The 19021-nt window shown below is 42.1% G+C and overlaps 2 protein-coding genes across 3 annotated transcripts; both read right to left on the bottom strand.

The window, feature by feature from the left end:
- Positions 1-1206: 1206 nt before the first annotated feature.
- Positions 1207-8421, bottom strand: LOC124007243 (U4/U6.U5 tri-snRNP-associated protein 1-like). The gene is given in 21 exon segments (XM_046317662.1): positions 1207-1449; positions 2221-2342; positions 2598-2687; positions 2828-2963; positions 3173-3263; positions 3402-3489; positions 3692-3802; positions 4019-4186; positions 4382-4495; positions 4497-4507; positions 4620-4756; positions 4835-4944; positions 5157-5363; positions 5849-5994; positions 6124-6223; positions 6457-6534; positions 6663-6765; positions 6872-6998; positions 7127-7182; positions 7264-7318; positions 7755-8421. Coding segments are annotated over 21 exon segments (2343 nt in total). The 5' UTR covers positions 8029-8421; the 3' UTR covers positions 1207-1430.
- Positions 8422-8917: 496 nt separating this feature from the next.
- si:dkey-175m17.6 (N-acetyllactosaminide beta-1,3-N-acetylglucosaminyltransferase 2) lies at positions 8918-13617 on the bottom strand. 2 transcript variants are annotated; one of them, XM_046317665.1, is made up of 3 exons: positions 12071-13617; positions 11723-11875; positions 8918-11034 (listed from the first exon to the last, which is right to left on the bottom strand). In XM_046317665.1, exon 3 carries the CDS (start codon positions 11026-11028, stop codon positions 9691-9693), a length of 1338 nt encoding a protein of 445 aa, XP_046173621.1. In that variant the 5' UTR covers positions 11029-11034; positions 11723-11875; positions 12071-13617; the 3' UTR covers positions 8918-9690. The 2 variants fall into 2 exon arrangements, with proteins under 2 accessions (XP_046173621.1, XP_046173619.1); XM_046317663.1 differs by having other exon boundaries at positions 8918-11031; positions 11723-13617.
- Between the last annotated feature and the right edge of the window lie 5404 nt (positions 13618-19021).

Here is a 19021-nt window from a genome sequence, read left to right as displayed (position 1 = left end):
GAAATGTCCTCTAGTCTGATGAAACAAAAATAGAACTGTTTGGCCATAATGACCATTATATTAGGAGGAAAAAGGAGGAGGCTTGCAAGCCGAACCGTGAAGCACGGGAGTGGCAGCATCATGTTGTGGGGGTGCTTTGCTGCAGGAGGGACTGGTGCACATCACAAAATACAGTTTAAGTCAGAAGTTTACCTATACCGTAGCCAAATAAAGCATTGAGTTGACTTTAAGGAATAAACTATTATAAAGGGTGCATTCGTAAATGCGCTCTGGCTATCTACTCCGACTCCAGAGCACTCGTCTGAGTGTGCCAGAGTGCAGAAATACTGATGAATTTTCAAACGCTCTACACACGTTGAATATGGGCGGTGTCAGTAAAAGTGTATAATTAAATTGTTTCCAGCAGCAGTTAGTCACCAATGCTCTGGATAACTTGAAAATAGCCTAACCATCTCTGCTAGGGCGAGTAAAATGGCACCGCTTGGTTTGCTTAATATAAGGAATTAAGAGATTTTAACTTTTGATACTTATTAAGTATATATTTTGCAATTACATGTACTCTTGATACTTAAGTATATTTAAAATCAAATAATTTGACTTATTCAAGTAGTATTTTACTGGGTGACTTTCACTTGAGTAATTTTCTATTCAGGTATCTACTTTTACTCAAGTATGATAATTGGGTACTTTTTCCACCACTGGGTTCTCATGTGTCTGGAAGTAGCTAGCAAGCTAGCCAACGTTAGCCAGTTAACTTGGGCGCTTGATTGCCACTGTGAGGTCAACCCTACTCCCCAGGCAGAGCGTCCAGTGTGCGCTCCGAGAGCAGAACGCTCTGAATTTACGTAAACCCAGAGCACGCTCCAGATTGAGTTTACAAACACAACCTATGTCATTAAATAAAACTAAGTAATATACACAACTGAAATAATTGTATTTTATAGTAATCTCCTATATGGACCTGACAGAGACAATGCAATACATTGGCAATTGCATGTTCACTATTTGGGGATTTTGAAGCTCAAAACATGTCATTTCATAATGCATGTGTAAAAAATAAAAATAACTGAAAAACGTGATTTTTAAAAAGAATCTAACCAAATGCAAACTCAAAAAGCACTAATCGCTCAGCACTACTAGTCAGATATGTACCTTCAACTGCAAGCATTCACATGCTGCAAACATCTGTAAAGAAACCAGACGAAGTCATGTCAAATCTTTAATGTATGCAAAATAACAAATTATAATCATTGTAGACATAAATCCAGGGTCAAAAGCAACAACGACTTTCTTTACACACACAACAGTAATAGGCCGCTACTTGATTTTATTCAATAAGGAAAATAAACTTAACATCAGTTTGTCTGTATGTGTCTGTGTAATGGTGCACGGCACACGTCCTCACTGGTCAGATCCCTCCTCAACCACATTTATTTGGTGATGTTGTTTCTGGGGAAAGAGGAGGATTACAGATAAAGCATATTAAGAGTGAAACAGACAGTGTGACAAATAACTAGGTACATACTCAGTTCACATTCTCCTTAAAATTAAAAACATTGATATGAAATACCCTGAGCTGTTACTTGCAACCCTGCTCTGTGTAATCCACGGATGGGAAACTGATGGGGTGGGGCCACAAAAAAAAAAGGGGGGGGGGGGGTACATTTAGCCCAATCAGAACTCATGAGGGGCCGCAGTGGCTCGTGGGTCTGCGTTCCCACACTCACACAGTCAGCCAGCCAGCCTTTTGGGGAGCCCCAAGTGACATTTTGTTGTAAAAAGTTGTTTTAGAGTTCATTTCCTGCACGTTTACACATTTTGCCATGGGCGGAGAGAAAGGTTTGCAGTTTTTAATATAACTGAGTGGGGGTGACTAACAGAATCAACAGGGGCCCGCCGGTTGGTCATTTTACCATGAGTACTACAAAATTCAGATAACTGGCCGCTAGACTAATTTAACAATTTAAAAAATGTTTGCAGACATGGGCAAATTGAGTATCAGTCAGTGACTGACAGAGAAACTGCTGAATTGCACCTTGTGTATTCTACTATTCATATTCTCAACAGTAAGTTGAGACCCAGACTGAGTCCCGACAAAAAGGGGGATGCCAGTTGCCCATCCCAGGTTTAATCAATCACAAAAAGTGGCACTGTAATTAGACTAGAAATACATACAAGACAGGGTGAAAGAAAAAATAAAGAGGTTTATAAATTACTCACGCATTCATGCTCTTCCCACTCCCACTCAGAACAATGTAGGGGGTTTTCTGTGACTTCTGTTTCTCCTGAAGCAAAGCGACAGTTCCCAGAGGGGTATCGCTACTGCTCATCTTCTTCAGCAGCTGATAAGAGACACGTGGTGGGAGAGGTATTTAAATACATACTCGGTCAAACCACTGACTAGACTGGAAGCTTGCTAGGTCATATCCTCAAGGACTCAAATTGGGCAAGCCCTGCAACATTAATTTTCTAGTAAGGCCTGGAAATAGTGTCATTCAATTGAAAGCCATGTGATGAAAAGTATCAGATAAAAAAATAAAAGTTCAGATTTCAGTTAAAATAAATAATAATCTTTGAGTGAGCTTAGTTAGACATACCGCTTCCTCTTCCAGCTTTTTCATCCTCCTCTCAGTCTTCATCTTGCCAGACCCCTTCCCATGGAACCGATGTGAGAGCTGCCGGAAAGCCTAGAGGAATGAATAGGGCTAGCGTGAAATATTCTCAATGAGCACCATTTACCTAGATTAAAAACAGCAATTGACACATTTGACAAAAATCATCATTCTACATGTCAATGATTTTAAGGGAATTTTAAATAACAATGTACCTCTTTGGGAGTGAGCTTCCGTCCAGATTCATCCACATACTCAATCTTGACATCTGGCTTGTAGGCGTCCTTCTCCTTGAAGTCCTGGGTGAAGCCTCTATATTCCTCCCTCCGACTGTACTTGTCATCTATCGTCCTAGAGTTGGAGAAACAAGGACAGAGTATTCCATGGAGGCTAACGGGTTTTCATACATTACACATGAGCAACCCAGGCTTTGAGCCCCAAAAGAAAAGGTAAATTACTAAATACATGCCATTTTATTTATGTTGTAACTTTTGCAATGTGTGTGAGAAAGTGGTGATTATTTAACTTGCATATAAGCACAAAAAGTAAAGATAGCTCACATCTTGTCCTCAATGCTGTAGTTATCATTGGGCAGGGCACCGGTAGGCGCACGGACACGGGATATCTTCTGCATTTGAGTGTCCAAGAGACCTAAGGGAGAGAAGAAGAGTATATGAGAGCATGAACGAAACTATGGAGATAGGAGACGAGAGGAATAAATAAAAAACACTACGGTCCTTTTCTAAACAAATACTGTCAAAGTGGGGACGTCTACCCCCAATCTCTTACCCTTATTCTTGCAGAGCGCCAAGGCAGCAGCCAGCCCAGAGTTGACAATGGGTTCTTCATCCAGGATGGTGGTCGAGGCTGTGGCAAACTACAAGATAGAAGTAAGAGGCAAGTCAAGCACAGCCAGCGGACACGTTTTCACTTCAGTAGTTCAGGGGGAAAAAGCTTTGCGTATTCTTATGGGTCATGGTATGTTATTCTCTATATTACCTACTAGAGGACTCCAAATGAGCACTACTGGTAAATGCATGGGAATATGCACGAGACTACAGGGCAGTAGGATGACTCACATCAGGCTGCTTCTGTTCCTCATCCACGTTGACGATGCTCCAGCCAACATTCTCATCCCCGTCGGAGTCTGAACCGCCAGCGCCATCTCTCTCCGCCTCCTGCTCGAAATCCTACAACAGAAGAATACAGTTTATACAAGAGACAAACCAGTGTTCAAGTGCAAACACACAGAGCTCATGGTTATTTCAATTCTCCTTACTGAGCACATTAGAATACAATTGGAATCGCTTCCTTGTTCATGAGGTGGTCATGTGCCAATTCTAATGAGGTACATTGTTTTTTTAAATGAACAGTTCGCTATAGCCTGTCTCTTGCACTCTACCCACCATGATGTCCTCCTGGTCCTCTCGGTTTCCCGACAGGCCGTAGGTAGGGATGTCACCCAGAGTTCTGCAGAACTCAGAGGTGGCATTGAACACAATGTTCAGGTTGTTCTTGTCTTCTTCATTGTCACTGTCGTCCCCTCTTGCAAGCCCTCGGACCTGCTCTGCCACCTGAGGGCCAAGAGAGCGAGAACAATGTTTAAACATTTTATTGGTGATTAAATATCACAACAGATTTGTTAGTAATCCACTCAATATTACGGTTTTCCATTGTCAAAGGAAAGATCCTATCCAGTATACTGATCTTTGGCCACAGTGATATTCTAGCATCGTAAAGAGGAACAGCTCTGAACAAAATGCTCACACCTTTTCCCCAGAGTTTTTGAGCAGCTGTTTCTGTTTGAGTTTTCGCTGTTTCTCCAGCTGCTTTTGCAGCTCCTGCTCTGCCTCATCCTCCTCCAGCACAGCCGGATCAGGGGGGGATGAAGTTCTCTGAAGGAAAAATAAAGAGTAAGTGTTGTCATAATATTGAAGTAAACAAGGCATGAGTGAACCAGACATGCATTTAGCTCATCAATAAACCACTAACAGATGTCTCCCTCACCATCGTCACTGATGTCCATGTCCGCCATCCTGATGTCATCTGACTGTTGGGGTACATCTAGTCCCGGTATGATGACACGCTCCTTCACCCCTTCCTGGCCCTCCTCATCCAACTGCTTGCGACCCCGACCCCGAGCCCTGAAGAAGAGAGAAAGTCAGTCAAAAAAAAAAGAAAGGCTACTCTGTCATTCATATTGAAGCTGATGGGAGCAAAACCTGGAGCCAAAGTCGGTGTTGCGTGTGTCGTCTAATTGGAGCTCATCAGGCAATGCCTTCTCCTTCTTCCTGATCTTCCTGACGCGCTGCTTGGTCTTCTTAAAGCCCACCTATAATAACAAAATAAGTAAGAACCTGTCTGTGAATAATGACAACAATTAACAATAACTCAGTGTGTGTGAACAATTTTCCAAAAACACACACACAGACTTAATATTCAAAAGAAAACACAGTCAAACAGTACATCTGAGACAAGAGCAAACATATACAAAGGACAGCTTCCAAGGCCCTCTCCAGAGCACCCCCTACCCACAGCCCTCACCATCTCCTGGGGTGTGTAGTACTCTGAGGCAATAGCGAGAACAGGCATCTCCAAGGACTGGGCCTGGTTCCTCAGGGTCTCCCTGATGGTCTGGAGCTCCCGTTCCCGTTCCCCCTCAGCACAGCCCCCTTTGCTCAGCCGGAAACTCTTCTTCTTCTCTCCATCGATCTCCTCATCATACTTGCCCAGCACAGTACGCGGCTTGAACTGCAGAGGTGAACATTGGACAGTGAGATTGAATTAAGCGGTGAGAGTGACATAGAAGTATTTCAGAAATAATGAAAAACGAAGTTGACACTTCATGCCTTACCCTAACCATGTCATCCACACTCTCATCCTTACCATAACCATGTCATCCACACTCTCATCCTTACCGTAACCATGTCATCCACACTCTATCGTCCTTACCGTAACCATGTCATCCACTCTCTCATCCTTACCGTAACCATGTCATCCACTCTCTCATCCTTACCGTAACCATGTCATCCACTCTCTCATCCTTACCGTAACCATGTCATCCACTCTCTCATCCTTACCCTAACCATGTCATCCACTCTCATCCTTACCCTAACCATGTCATCCACACTCTCATCCTTACCCTAACCATGTCATCCACACTCATCCTTACCGTAACCATGTCATCCACACTCTCATCCTTACCATAACCATGTCATCCACACTCTCATCCTTACCGTAACCATGTCATCCACACTCTCGTCCTCTTCATAGGCTTTGTAATCAGGCTTTTTCTTCTTCAACTCCACATTCTTCTCAGCATTTTCTTTATCCACCAGACCCACATTTACAAGAACATCGCCCCCCTCTTCATCAAGCACACCTGAAAGACACACAAAAGGGCAATGAGTGGGTGGGCATGTACCACTATGTTTATGATGTGGGTCTGGCTTAAGCATGGTCTTCATTAATATATTTGTGTGTTATTGGTAACATTTCAACCTGCTCTCACCTTTGTCTTGCAGTGTGAGAATGACAGTCTCCCCTTCATTAAATGACTCCATCTTGTGCTGGACAGTGAGACCCTTTAGGTCCCGGGAGCTGTAAGCGACCTATAACAAAGACACACAGAAGAACATAAGACCTAGAGGCATTCTCTCACATCAGATCACTTAACAACCCAGTCTGCACAAAATCAAGACATAAAGTGCCTCCCTTAGGGGTAGTGACTTCACACGGGGGGGACTGGCATATTGCCAGAATGCTGTTTATATCTAGCTTGCAATCACACACAAACCAGTAAGTTAAGCAGTTGAGATATTCATCACACTAGAGCACATTTTACCTTCTTGGTCTGTCCAAACTCCTCCTCTACCAGATTGCTCACACCAAACTCCTCATCCATCTCCTGCAGAAGCTTGGCCTATAGGGAAAGGAAATAAAGGAACCAATTAAAAACTGAGTACAAAATAACATCATGACTAATACACACAAACAGCTCCTTTCATCTCACAGTCCTCATCCTTCCCCCATGGTTCCCACCCTACTCACTCTCTTCTCTGCCAGTTCTTTCTCTTTGGACATCTTCCGGCTCCTCTCAACCCAGGCAACAGTGTCATCCAGCCAGTCGTCTTCTGCTAAGGTCTTCACTTTCCTGAAAATCACAGCAAGAGAGGAAGAGAAAAATACAATTAATTGGATCACTAACTACTATAGTCCAAGTTGGTGTACATACAAGCCTTCCTGCCATTAGATCTTACCCCAGTTTCTTATTGAGGAGCCTCTTTTCCTTCAGAGCTGCCAGTTTCTCCCTCATCTCTTTCTGCTGTTTAATGTACACTGGGTTGATCGTCTCTGCAACAATTGGCTGCTCCTTCGTGCCGAGCTCTGGGGCAGCAGACAGGGAGGGGTGAGTCAGTAAAATTACAAATCAGCAAGTCTCACATGACCTTACTACTACAAACATGGTCATCTAGTTCTATTCAGACAAGTAACATGGCTCAAGTTTGTCTCACCTTTAGTGGTGTCAGTCATTTCCAGAGGCTTCAGACCAAGCTTGGCCCTCAGCTTGCTGTTAGAAAAAAACAGGGAAGAGTTATTCAGAATTCACCATCATCAGTGCTCCATCATTCAATGTCTGTCTTTCTCTTACTTTGTCTCTTCAATGGTAAGCGAGGCATCTCCACTTGCAGACTGTGGTGCAATTTCTAGAGGAAAATAACAATTGAAGTTAACAACACAGGAGAAAACCTGGCACCTTCGATGTCATATATGCAATAGCTCAGACTATATTTAAGCAATAGGGCCAGAGGGGGTATGGTATATGGCCAATATACCACAGTTAAAGGCTGTTTTTAAGCACGACAATGTGGAGTGCCTGGATACAGCCCTTAGGCGTGGTATACTGACCATATACCACAACCCCCCAAGGTGCCTTATTACCATTATAAACTGGTTACCAACAATAATTAGCAAAAATACATGTTTTGTCATACCCATGGTATACATTCTGATATACCACAGCTGTCTGCCAATCATCATTCAGGACTCGAAACACCTAGTTTATAATTGAGTGTATTGCGCACTGAATGGACGTAGTTATGAATGTCTGTACGTGGAAATCTGCATGACTGATGTATTTACCTGTGCCCTCACATCCGGGCTCCACTTTTTCTTTCTTTACGCGAGGCTCCCCAGTACTCCTCTCCCCTTTACTGCGACCGTCTCTCTCGGAACCCCGTGCACTCCTTTCCTTCGATCTGGACCGTTTCCTTTTCTCCCGCTCTCGGTTGCCATCTCGTTCCTTGTCCCTCTCCCGGTCCTTATGACGGTGTTTTTTGTGTTCACGGTGACCACGTTCTTCGGCATCCTTATCTTTATCACGGCCCTTTTCCTTGTGTTTTTTCGACGAACCCATCTTCCTTGTTATGTTCTGTAAAATTGCTTTCTAACTAGTTTAAAAAAAAATACTACTAACTTTACCTGTCCGTATGCAACAGCTAACGTTTATATTCGCTAGCTAAGCTAACGTGCCAGCGATTGTTGACAGTCAGTAGACGATGAAGATATATTTTTTAAGTTATCTGGCTAGAGGAAAAACGTAAAACTATAGTCAAACACATTGCTCGTAAAACCCCAACTCAGGGCAAGCTGCAACAAATTATTTAAGCAAGTGTTGACTTACGTGTGAACAAAAACACAAATCGCACTGGAAACGAGTGGACGACTTGAGAATGACCTTTCTAGATTTATTTCCGGGGTCAAATGAAACGTCACTTCAGAGCAAAGACTTTTTGTTGTTGAATGAACTATGTGAGAAAACCGACTCCTGATACTTCCATCTGAAGTACACGAAGTGATTTCGTTTTCCCTAGGTTGTGTTGATGAATAAGTCAATTTGCAGGTAATATTTTAGAGTTATATTTGTGGTTTTGATGATAGCCTACTGTTGTGAAAATACCAACTTCACCCGTTGACATTTTGTTTGACACAGTGAAGTAGAGTGAACTAGGCCAATGTTTTGTTGAAAATAAAAATAGAAGAGATAAGGTGAAAATAATCTTTTTTTTTTCATTTGCAAGTCTCATGATATATGATAGTGTGTCATACAAAATCTATGACTGTTATTAAAAGGTTGTATTTTCATATACATAACATGCCACTTGAGAATAGCCAGCACAAATACTGTATGGTTAAATTGTAAAAAGCCTATAACAACTACTTCAATTTCACATGAATAAATATGTTTCTATCTACATGTAAAATACAATTATTTATTTATTTGAACATCAAGCAAAAAATTCAACTGACAGTTGAATTGATTTTATTGGAATTGGAATGAAACAGACTTAAAATGTCTTGATGACATGTTCTGAGTAAATTAACTAACTTAAGCATCGAGGGTTGAAGCTATGGTCACTGCCCTAATGGCAGTGGTGGAAAAAGAGCCCAATTGTCATACTTGAGTAAAAAAATAAAAATAAACCTTAATAGAAAATGACTCAAATAAAAGTGCAAGACACACAGTAAAATACTACTTGAATAAGTCTAAAAGTATTTGGTTTTAAATATACTTAAGTATCAAAAGTACATGTAATTGCTCAAATATACTTAATTATATACTTAAAAGTATAAATCTTCTCAAATTCCTTATATTAGGTAAACCAGGCGGCATGATTTTCTTGTTTTTTTTAAATGTACAGATAGCCAGGGGCTTACTACAACACTCAGACAATATTTACAAACAAAGCATTTGTATTTAGTGAGTCCGCCAAATCAGAAACAGTAGGGATGATCAGGGATGTTCTTTTGATAAGTGCATGAATTGAACCATTTTCCTGTCCTGCTAAGAATTAAAAATGTAACGAGAACTTTTAGGTGTCAAGGAAAACATGGAATAAAAAGTACATTATTTTCTTTAGGTATGTAGTGGAGTAAAAGTTGACAAAACATAAATCGTCAAGTAAAGTACAGATACCCCCAACAACTACTTAAGTAGTACTTTAAAGTATTTGTACTTAAGTACTTTACACCACAGCCTAATGGCCGTGGTCTGGTGCCCCACCCTTTTACAGTTTCTTCAGCATGGTGAGGGTGGCCTCTGCAGCCTCCTCCATAGCGTGAGCATCTCTTTAGGGTTTCGCTTATGAACCAGCAGCACAGAGCTGTAAGCACAAGGCTTTTCCCTCTCTGTTTCTGGGAGATCAAAGGTATAAAATCCAGGGTGATGGATGGGGGCCACCCCAAGTCTGTGGAGGCACATGCCCAGATACACATCATCGATGGGGAACAGATGCACCCTCTCTGACACTTGTCTCAGACGCATAGCAAGTGCACCAGAGTACACCACTCCTCCTCCACCAGCATATGGTGGGTATGCACCTTTGTAAAAACTCTCTGAGATATAGTATTTGGTGGTTGGCTGTCGGTTTGGCATTGCATTCTGAATTACATCCCCCACAAATAAATCATTTATCTTCTCAGTTTTGTTCCTATCTGCGCTCCACATGCCGTTCTCCTCCCTCTGTTTATGCAGGTAGTCCAGGAGGGAACTTGTCCTAACAAAAACATCATCATCACCCTTGAAGACAAACTGTGCCCCTGGACAGTGGTTCTGAAGCCAATGCCAGAAAAGCAGATCTTTCAGGGTCAGGTTAAAGAAAGTGTCCCTGAAGTCCCACTGCAGGATGTCCCCATACTGCTGGCTCTCCAGCATCAGGAGGCCCCCAAGGTCTGGGTGAGGGCCCGTTGTCGAGTCCTGTCTACCCAGCAGAAATACTGTACGAACCAGCCCACCTCTCCCCCCGAGCTCCCCCTTCACCCAGCCACTTCTCCCCCATGTTTCCCGGATAGCCTGCCTGTTCTCAAAGTTACCCACCTGGGATTTGATGGCCATTAGCAGCATAGGTAGCTCCGGCCCAGTGCTTTCATTGCCAGCACACACTCTGGGCTGGTTCATGAGGAAGGGGTACACCCTGCAATGCATGGACTGGACGAATGCCCTCATCTGCTCTGGCAGGGTATTGAAGTCAGGTAGGTGAGGCAGCCAGCACTTGTCTGGGCCACAGTCTGAGGAGACCTCCATCTCTGGTGGCTGAGTGCTAAGCCTTGTGATCATACCTGCAGTTGAGTTGCCCCTCAAAATGGGGTTATGGTGCCGGTCCCAGAGATGCTGAAGCTGGTTCCACAAAGCACTGTCCTCCAGGCGAAGGTTCCAGAAGGGGCCCAGGGGATGGGAGGCCAGTGCCCCAGAGTTGACAGAGACCCCTGGGGCAACAAAGTGGACAGGTAGGTGGGGAGGGGAGTAGGATATGGATACAAATATGGACACCATGATATAAATCAGGAGATGTCCCATCATCACACAGGGCATGAGGCAGAGGCACAAGATCGTTCCATTGCATCGGCATCGGGCCATTGGCTGCTGTATGTAGTAGGACATGAATAGAAAGAATGAAGAGAGAGAGAGAAATAGAGGAGGGGGGGGGGGTTAGCAACTCACCGGCAAAAAAAACCATGAGCATATAAATTGGTTAAATGAAGAGCATAAGTATTTATCAAAATGAGGTACTTTGTTTTATTAATGTGAGACCAGTAAGGGGATACAGTCAGTCAGAACTAGAGGCAACTGCAGGTCTCTGAGGGTCAGTGTCCTAGGTGATGTTCCAGAGAGGCTTGTTATCTGTGCTTGGCCAAGGACTCAGAGCATCACACAGCCCAAGATATTTACATCATGTACCTTTCAACACAACATTGATTAGGAAACCTGAAGGTATACCATGTTTCCTATTCCTCTAAAAGTTGGTGAAAATAAACTAACAAACATCCAGTTGCCAGAGATATAACAACTTCCATGTAATACTCGTTTCAAGGTTATTAACCCACATAGTTTTGTCTACATTTTGCTATTGTGAATGTATGTTTTCCATCATGAACCCCCCAAAAGATCAACAAACACATACAACTTAGAGGTTATAATGAATACATTAGGAATAATATCCAAAAGACAAAATGTAGACCTACATTAGCTAAAATAAGGTTTCCATAACAACCGATTACATTAGCATACTGTTGTTCATTTTATAACAAGCCTAAGGTCAGGAATAACTTACAAAAAGTACTGTAGGCTCAGGCGTGGAGAAGACGTGAGTATCAGTAGAGGAAAGAAAACGTTATTGAAGATCCATCATTTTGACTATTCGATCCTCTTATGCTTTTCTGCTCCTTTAGTGATGGCTGTAGACTAGGTTTACAGTAGGCGTCTTCTAAGAAGTCGAATACATAATAAACTAATATTAAACATTGAATTAGAAAATGAACACCAGCAATGTACAATAATCGAGCAAGCTGCATAGGTTGTTCATAGGCTAGTCAACATCCCAAGATTTAAGAAAATCATGACGCCTCATTTATCCATTGGTAGGAAAAGGAAAACCAAAATTGCCCATATTCTTTCCTACCGTCCCATTGAGTTGAATCAAAATAATTATATGAATTCTTAGCTTTGGTTAGCATTGTGTTCAATAGGTATCATTCATAGAGCTTGAAGAATGCAGGAGAAGCTCCGCAGGTGAATTCACCACAAGTCAGCATTTGCACGTAAGTTATGGATGGATGGCAACAAGGTAGAAGGCAAACCACACCCATAGGCCTACGACATCTGTCACGAGGGTTTGAAATATGAGGCTACCACAAACACAAACAGTCAAATTCCTCCAAGCAGTAAGCTTATTGTAAAAATCATCGTATTTACAAATCACAGACCACATAGTTCCGTTCAGCATAGCTGTTTAACATATACATTCAGATTTACATTGTTCTGATTGCAGATTTGTATTTGACTATATGGTTTGATTGATGGATATAGACATAATAAGGGCAGCTTCATAATAATATATCGTACTTTTTAGAGGACATCAGCCTATAGAGTTAAACAAGTCTGCAATTATAAGGTCATAGGCTAAGTTGATATTACTTCAAAATGGACTCTTCTTTTCTCATGATATGGATTGTGAACATATAGCCTCCTGCCTCAAGCTTCATCACTCTCTCTCTTTAGTTTTAACACACACGGAAAACACACATTGTACAAACCTGACTAAAACTCCCTCCTTCTAAGGCCATTTTAGTTTTAGCACTGTCGTGATAACTGCATTGAGGGACATCCCGTATCAGTATAATTTCTCTACCCCTAGATTCCTTGCCGGTCTATGGCCCTCCCTCCTCTCGCCCTGTCCCTTTTGCTCACCGAAACCTGCCATGGCCCACTCCCTCTCTTCCCTGACATCATCAGTTTGTATGCAACGATGGAACCAACGTTTGACCAAGGACAGAGGTCCTTGGCAAGGCAACATCAAGTGTTTCCCAGTTTCAGTATGCCTGTACCTGTCTACTATTGTTGGCTGGAGAGGCTGTTGTCACACAGACCACATGCAGTGGATGTGAGTCCCAGAGTGGGGCTGCTGATTGATCTGCCCCCAGGGAGCCTAATCACACCACCCTGCCTCCCAACCAACACTTATGTAATGGTGAACAGGGTGTATCCGGGTTCAGTGAAAATCTGATTCATCAATGGCAATCTGACAGTCCCACTGACTGTATAATGTAACTGTTCGATAATTTCCAAATTGGCACTCATGGCTTGAATGTCCAACAGTCACTGGGGAGAGAGCAGCAGCCTCTGTGCTTCTTCAGAGTATCACTCACTAATGTGCCGTTATATTGATAAAATATTTTTTTGTGTTGATTTCACCTTTCACCTTCACATGTGCACATTTCCAGTCAACAAAGTCCACAATATATAAACTGAGTGTACAAAATATTAGGAACACCTTCCTAATATTGAGTTGCACCCCCTTTTGCCCTCAGAACAGCCTTAATTCACCGGGGCATGAAGTACCATGTGTCAAAAGCGTTCCACAGGGATGCTGGCTCATGTTGACTCCAATGCTTCCCACAGTTGTGCCAAGTTGGCTGGATGTCCTTAGTGGTGGACCATTCATGATGCACATGGGAAACTGTTGAGCGTGAAAAAGAAGCATTGCAGTTCTTGACACAAATTGGTGCGCCTGGCACCTACTACCATACCCCATTCAAAGGCACTTACATATTTTGTCTTGTCCATTCACCCTCTGAATGGCACACATACACAATCCATGTATCAATTGTCTCAAGGTTTAAAACATCCTTCTTTAACCTGTCTCCTCCCTGTCATCTACACTGATTGAAGTGGATTTAACAGGTGACATAAACTAATAACTAATGTTTTGTATGCTCAGTGTATATATACTGAACAAAAATATAAATGCAACATGTAAAGTGTTGGTCCCATGTTTCATGAGCTGAAATAAAAGATCCCAGAAATGTTCCATATGCACAAAAAGCTTATTTCTCAAAAATGTTGTTCACAAATTTGATTACATTATTGAGCATTTCTCCTTTTCCAAGATAATCCATCCACCTGGCAGGTGTAGAATATCAAGAAGTTGATTACACAGCTGCACCTTGTGCTGAGGACAATAAAAGGCCACTAAAATGTGCAGTTTTGTCACACAACACAATGCCACTGATGTCTCAAGTTTTTAAGGAGCGTGCAATTGGCATGCTGACTGCAGGAATGTCCACCAGAGCTGTTGCCAGAGGAATGAGTGTGCCTTTCTCTACCATAAGTCGCCTCCAACATCGTTTTAACGCAGACCACTTATAACCACGCTATCCCAGGACCTCCACATCTGGCTTCTTTACCTGCGGGATCTTCTGAGACCAGCCACCCGGACAGCTGATGAAACTGAGGAGTATTTATGTCTGTAATAAATCTCTTTTGTGAGGAAAAACTAATTATGATTGGCTGTGCTTGGCTCCCAAGTGGGTGGGCCTATCCCCTCCCAGGCCCACCCATGGCTGCGCCCCTGCCTAGTCATGGGAAATACATAGATTAGGGCCTAATTTATTTATTTAAATTGACTGATTGCCTTATATGAACTGTAAGTCAGTAAAATAGTTGAAATTGTTGCATGTTGCATTTATATTTCTGGTCAGTATAGATATGGATGTTTCATGTGTGTGCCATTCATACATAAAAAGTCATACTAGAAAGTATTGTCACAACAGATTCACATAGTTTGATGTAAAAAAAAAATGTATTCCAATAAACGGTTCTGGTTTTTCATATTTTCCAGAAATGATACACAGTTTATATTCCAGCTATCTGTTTTTGTCCTGCACATGTTTTGGAGTGGCTGCGAATCATTATCCTCTCCCTTTTACTTGTCCTTCATATACAATGGGTAGATGATTCTCATAACATACAGCATTGTAATCCTGTAATATTGTTGATATTAACATCACTGATTATTATTGTCGCTGAACAGCAATATCACAGTTTCTTTATCACAGTAAGTTGTAGGACAGAAGAATGTTCTCAAACATAAAGATTCTCCCCCTGAGCCATCAATTATGAACAGGATGAAAACCATACAGTTTGTATGCGTGTGCACACGGTCATACTGATATAGATCAACACATTTACATTTTAGTCGTTTAGTGGAATGCTCTTATGTAGAGCAACTTACAGGAAATATTAGAGTTAAGTGCCTTGCTCAAGGGCACACACATAGATGTTTCATCTTGTTTTTTCATCTAGCGACCTTTCGGTTACTGGCCCAATGCTTTTAACCGCTAGGTTACCTCATGCCACATCCTTTCTCATGCACCATGGCATTGAGCAGGTACACTGCAGTCTGGATTGATCAGAGGAAATATAAGCAGGGTTGAGAACATGCATGTCCAGATCGTATCAGTTGTTCTGAGTCAAATTCACAACTTTCCACCAGCTGAATGTGATGCTCTGATCACGCCTGCCTAACAAAGCAGCATCATATGAATCACATTGCACTCCATATAAAGATCACTGATCAAAGGTCCAGGAAGATAAAACTGTACATACAGGGAAGGGGACCCATTACTACAATATGAAAATAGTATTATCTGTTCATGAGAATCAATTGTTCAACGGGTTGGACAAAGTGAGAGTGTTTACAACAGAGTCATCAGAGGCTGTCGGAACTGACCTTTTGATCTCCCAAGGATGCAGAGCAACATGGTGAGAACACTACAGAACAGTTTGTGATAGTTTCCCCACATCTTATGGACAGTTCTTACCCTCCTCATTAATAAAGGAGGATGTCTCTCATTTGTCATTTTCCCATCAGACGGTTATCAACATCATCCTTGATGTCAATATTTGGAACAGGAAATAAGAGAACAGTAGAAAACAAGCATTCAACACAAATCATCAATTCACAGATTTACAAGTTCCAATGTAATCACACAACAGATCTTTGTTTAAATTGTTTGCCTTTTTTCATGTGCAAACTACAAATGGAAGATTCTTTACTCATCACATGACAAGTTCTGTATTAAGTCCTTTGCGTCGCATGGACTACAGGGAGAATGTTCAAGAAGCAGTCAGAGATTAAAGTGACATCTATACAGCTTCTCTTTTCTTTATCTAACGTATGACTAATCATTTTACCTCAGGGAAGCTTCTGAATTGTGTGGATGCCTGCTTTGCGTAAGCCCTGCATCTCTTTGACAAGGCTCATTCACAAAAGATCCCATTAGAAAGATGTCATTCGGATTGACTTAAAAGAACTGCAGGAAGAGAAACTCATTGTGGAGGTCACAGTGGAGTACGGCGTGTTGACACACAGCACACCTATAGTGAGGTCTGGTGAGTGATTGAATAATACAGAGCAAAACTAAGCGCAGCTGGAGGTCATTGTTTCGGAAATACCTGGTAAAGGTAAGATGACTGGATGCGCTTCTTCCAGACATCGACAGTCATGAACTCACTCAGATGCACGTACGCACAAACGTGTGCACGTCATGAACAAACAGAAATGTCGAAAAATATAGATTAACACATCATTACGAAGTAGGCAGGAAAGAATTCCCAGAATCAATTACGTATTTAGAGACCAAACTATTTAACTGCAAAATGAATATGAATGGATGTTACATTGCTTTGGAAGACCAAACTATACACAGCTTAACCAAAGGCATTCTTGGTTTTAAGATTTCAGATTTCTTGCATTTCTTACCTAATGTGTTTACAAATTTGGAAAAAGGGCTACTGGCAGTTTTTCGACCAAAATGTGTTGAGGGAAATTATGCTTTTATAGCAAAACACTTATGGCATAAACTGATTCAGGTTGAACCTCTTTATCCTATAGAACACTTATATGAAAGCCATAATCTCAAGTACAAAAGTTCAAGTTTTAAATACACATATTGTTGTTCTGGTGTTTTTTACAGCAGCAACACCCACCCATGAGCTAGGTTTTGTCTAGCCAATCACAGAGCACCCTCATCAAACTGAACCCTTTGGTATGTATTGAGGTTGGGGACGAACTAGGTCTTTCTGCACCTAAATCAAATGAAACAACCATCTATAGGGGTCAAATAATCAGACAAGTGTGTGTGAACACCAAGAGATCGTTAATATAATCTATGTCCACATGTCATACATAACAGCACCTTAATAGATCATAATTTGCAATAATGATCAGTAAATGTAAAATTTGTGAAAAGGAACCAAGGCATAGTCAGATAGACAGGAACTCATGGGCAACTTAACCCTCCGTATTAAAAACAAGGATGGGTCTAACCTTAAGGACCAAGGCTGAGAACTATAACCAATATGCAGGAAGAGTGGGATTCACAGTGTACTCAATGATAAAGCTTTGTTATCGTTTTCACAGATTAAATCAATATTTCTAAAAGAACAATGCATAGTATTGTCGTAAAAGAGATTCAAACCTATAGAGGCAGATAGGAGCCCAGAGCAGACACTGTAGGGCTAAAGAAGGGATAAGGCGTCACGTCAGAAGATAAGAGTAAAAGGGGCATCATTTTAAGTCTGTTACAAAGGATTGCCCCTTTCTGTTATCCTGAGCTGGGCTCTCCAACCCTGTTCCTAGAGAGCTACCGTCCGGTAGGTTTTCGCTACAACCCGAATCTAGCGCACCTGATTCCAATAATTAGCTGGTTGATATCCTACTTATCCTACTCCTCATCTTTTCCTCTGGTGATGTAGAGGTGAATCCAGGCCCTGCAGTGCCTAGCTCCACTCCTATTCCCCAGGCGCCTTGGTTTCATGCATGTTTACATTAGAAGCCTCCTCCCTAAGTTTGTTTTATTCACTGCTTTAGCACACTCTGCCAACCCGGATGTTTTAGCTGTGTCTGAATCCTGGCTTAGGAAAACCACCAAAAATTCTGAAATTCTCATCCCAAACTACAACATTTTCAGACAAGATAGAACTGCCAAAGGGGGCGGTGTTGCAATCTACTGCAAAGATAGCCTGTATAGTTCTGTCCTACTATACAGGTCTGTACCCAAACAATTTGAACTTCTACTTTTAAAAATCCACCTCTCTAAAAACAAGTCTTTCACCGTTGCCGCCTGCTATAGACTACCCTCTGCCTCCAGCTGTGCTCTGGACACCATATGTGAACTGATTGCCACCCATCTAGCTTCAGAGCTTGTGCTGCTAGGCGACCTAAACTGGAACATGCTTAACACCCCAGCCATCCTACAATCTAAGCTTGATGCCCTCAATCTCACAGAAATGATCAATGAACCTACCAGGTACCTCCCCAAAGCCGTAAACACGGGCACGCTCATAGATATCATCCTAACCAACTTGCCCTCTAAATACACCTCTGCTGTCTTCAACTAAGATCTCAGCGATCACTGCCTCATTGCCTGCATCTGTAATGGGTCAGCGGTCAAACGACCTCCACTCATCACTGTCAAACGCTCCCTGAAACACTTCAGCGAGCAGGCCTTTCTAATCGACCTGGCCGGGGTATCCTGGAAGGATATTGATCTCATCCCGTCAGTAGAGGATGCCTGTTTTTTTTTAAATGCCTTCCTAAACATCTTAAACAAGCATGCCATATTCAAGAAATTTAGAACCAGGAACAGATATAGCCCTTGGTTCTCCCCAGACCTGACTGCCCTTAATCAACACAAAAACATCCTATGGCGTTCTGCATTAGCATCGAACAGCCCCCGTGATACACAGCTTTTCAGGGACGCTAGAAACCATTATATACAGGCAGTTAGAAAAGCCAAGGCTAGCTTTTTCAAGCAGAAATTTGCTTCCTGCAACACTAACTCAAAAAAAGTTCTGGGACACTGTAAAATCCATGGAGAATAAGAACACCTCCTCCCAGCTGCCCACTGCACTGAAGATAGGAAACACTGTCACCATTGATAAATCCACTATAATTGAGAATTTCAAAAAGCATTTTTCTACGGCTGGCCATGCTTTCCACCTGGAAACCCCTACCCCGGTCAACAGCACTGCACCCCCCACAGCAACTCGCCCAAGCCTTCCCCATTTC

Source organism: Oncorhynchus gorbuscha, linkage group LG20 (assembly GCF_021184085.1).
Source record: "Oncorhynchus gorbuscha isolate QuinsamMale2020 ecotype Even-year linkage group LG20, OgorEven_v1.0, whole genome shotgun sequence".
NCBI lineage: Eukaryota > Metazoa > Chordata > Actinopteri > Salmoniformes > Salmonidae > Oncorhynchus > Oncorhynchus gorbuscha.
The sequence above is the reverse complement of the archived record's forward strand: the minus strand, read 5'-3'. Positions and strand labels throughout refer to the sequence as shown.

Bases quoted from the DNA above. Each gene is read 5' to 3' on its own strand.
- si:dkey-175m17.6 (XM_046317663.1), bottom strand. From the start codon at position 11,028: ATGGCCCGATGCCGATGCAATGGAACGATCTTGTGCCTCTGCCTCATG.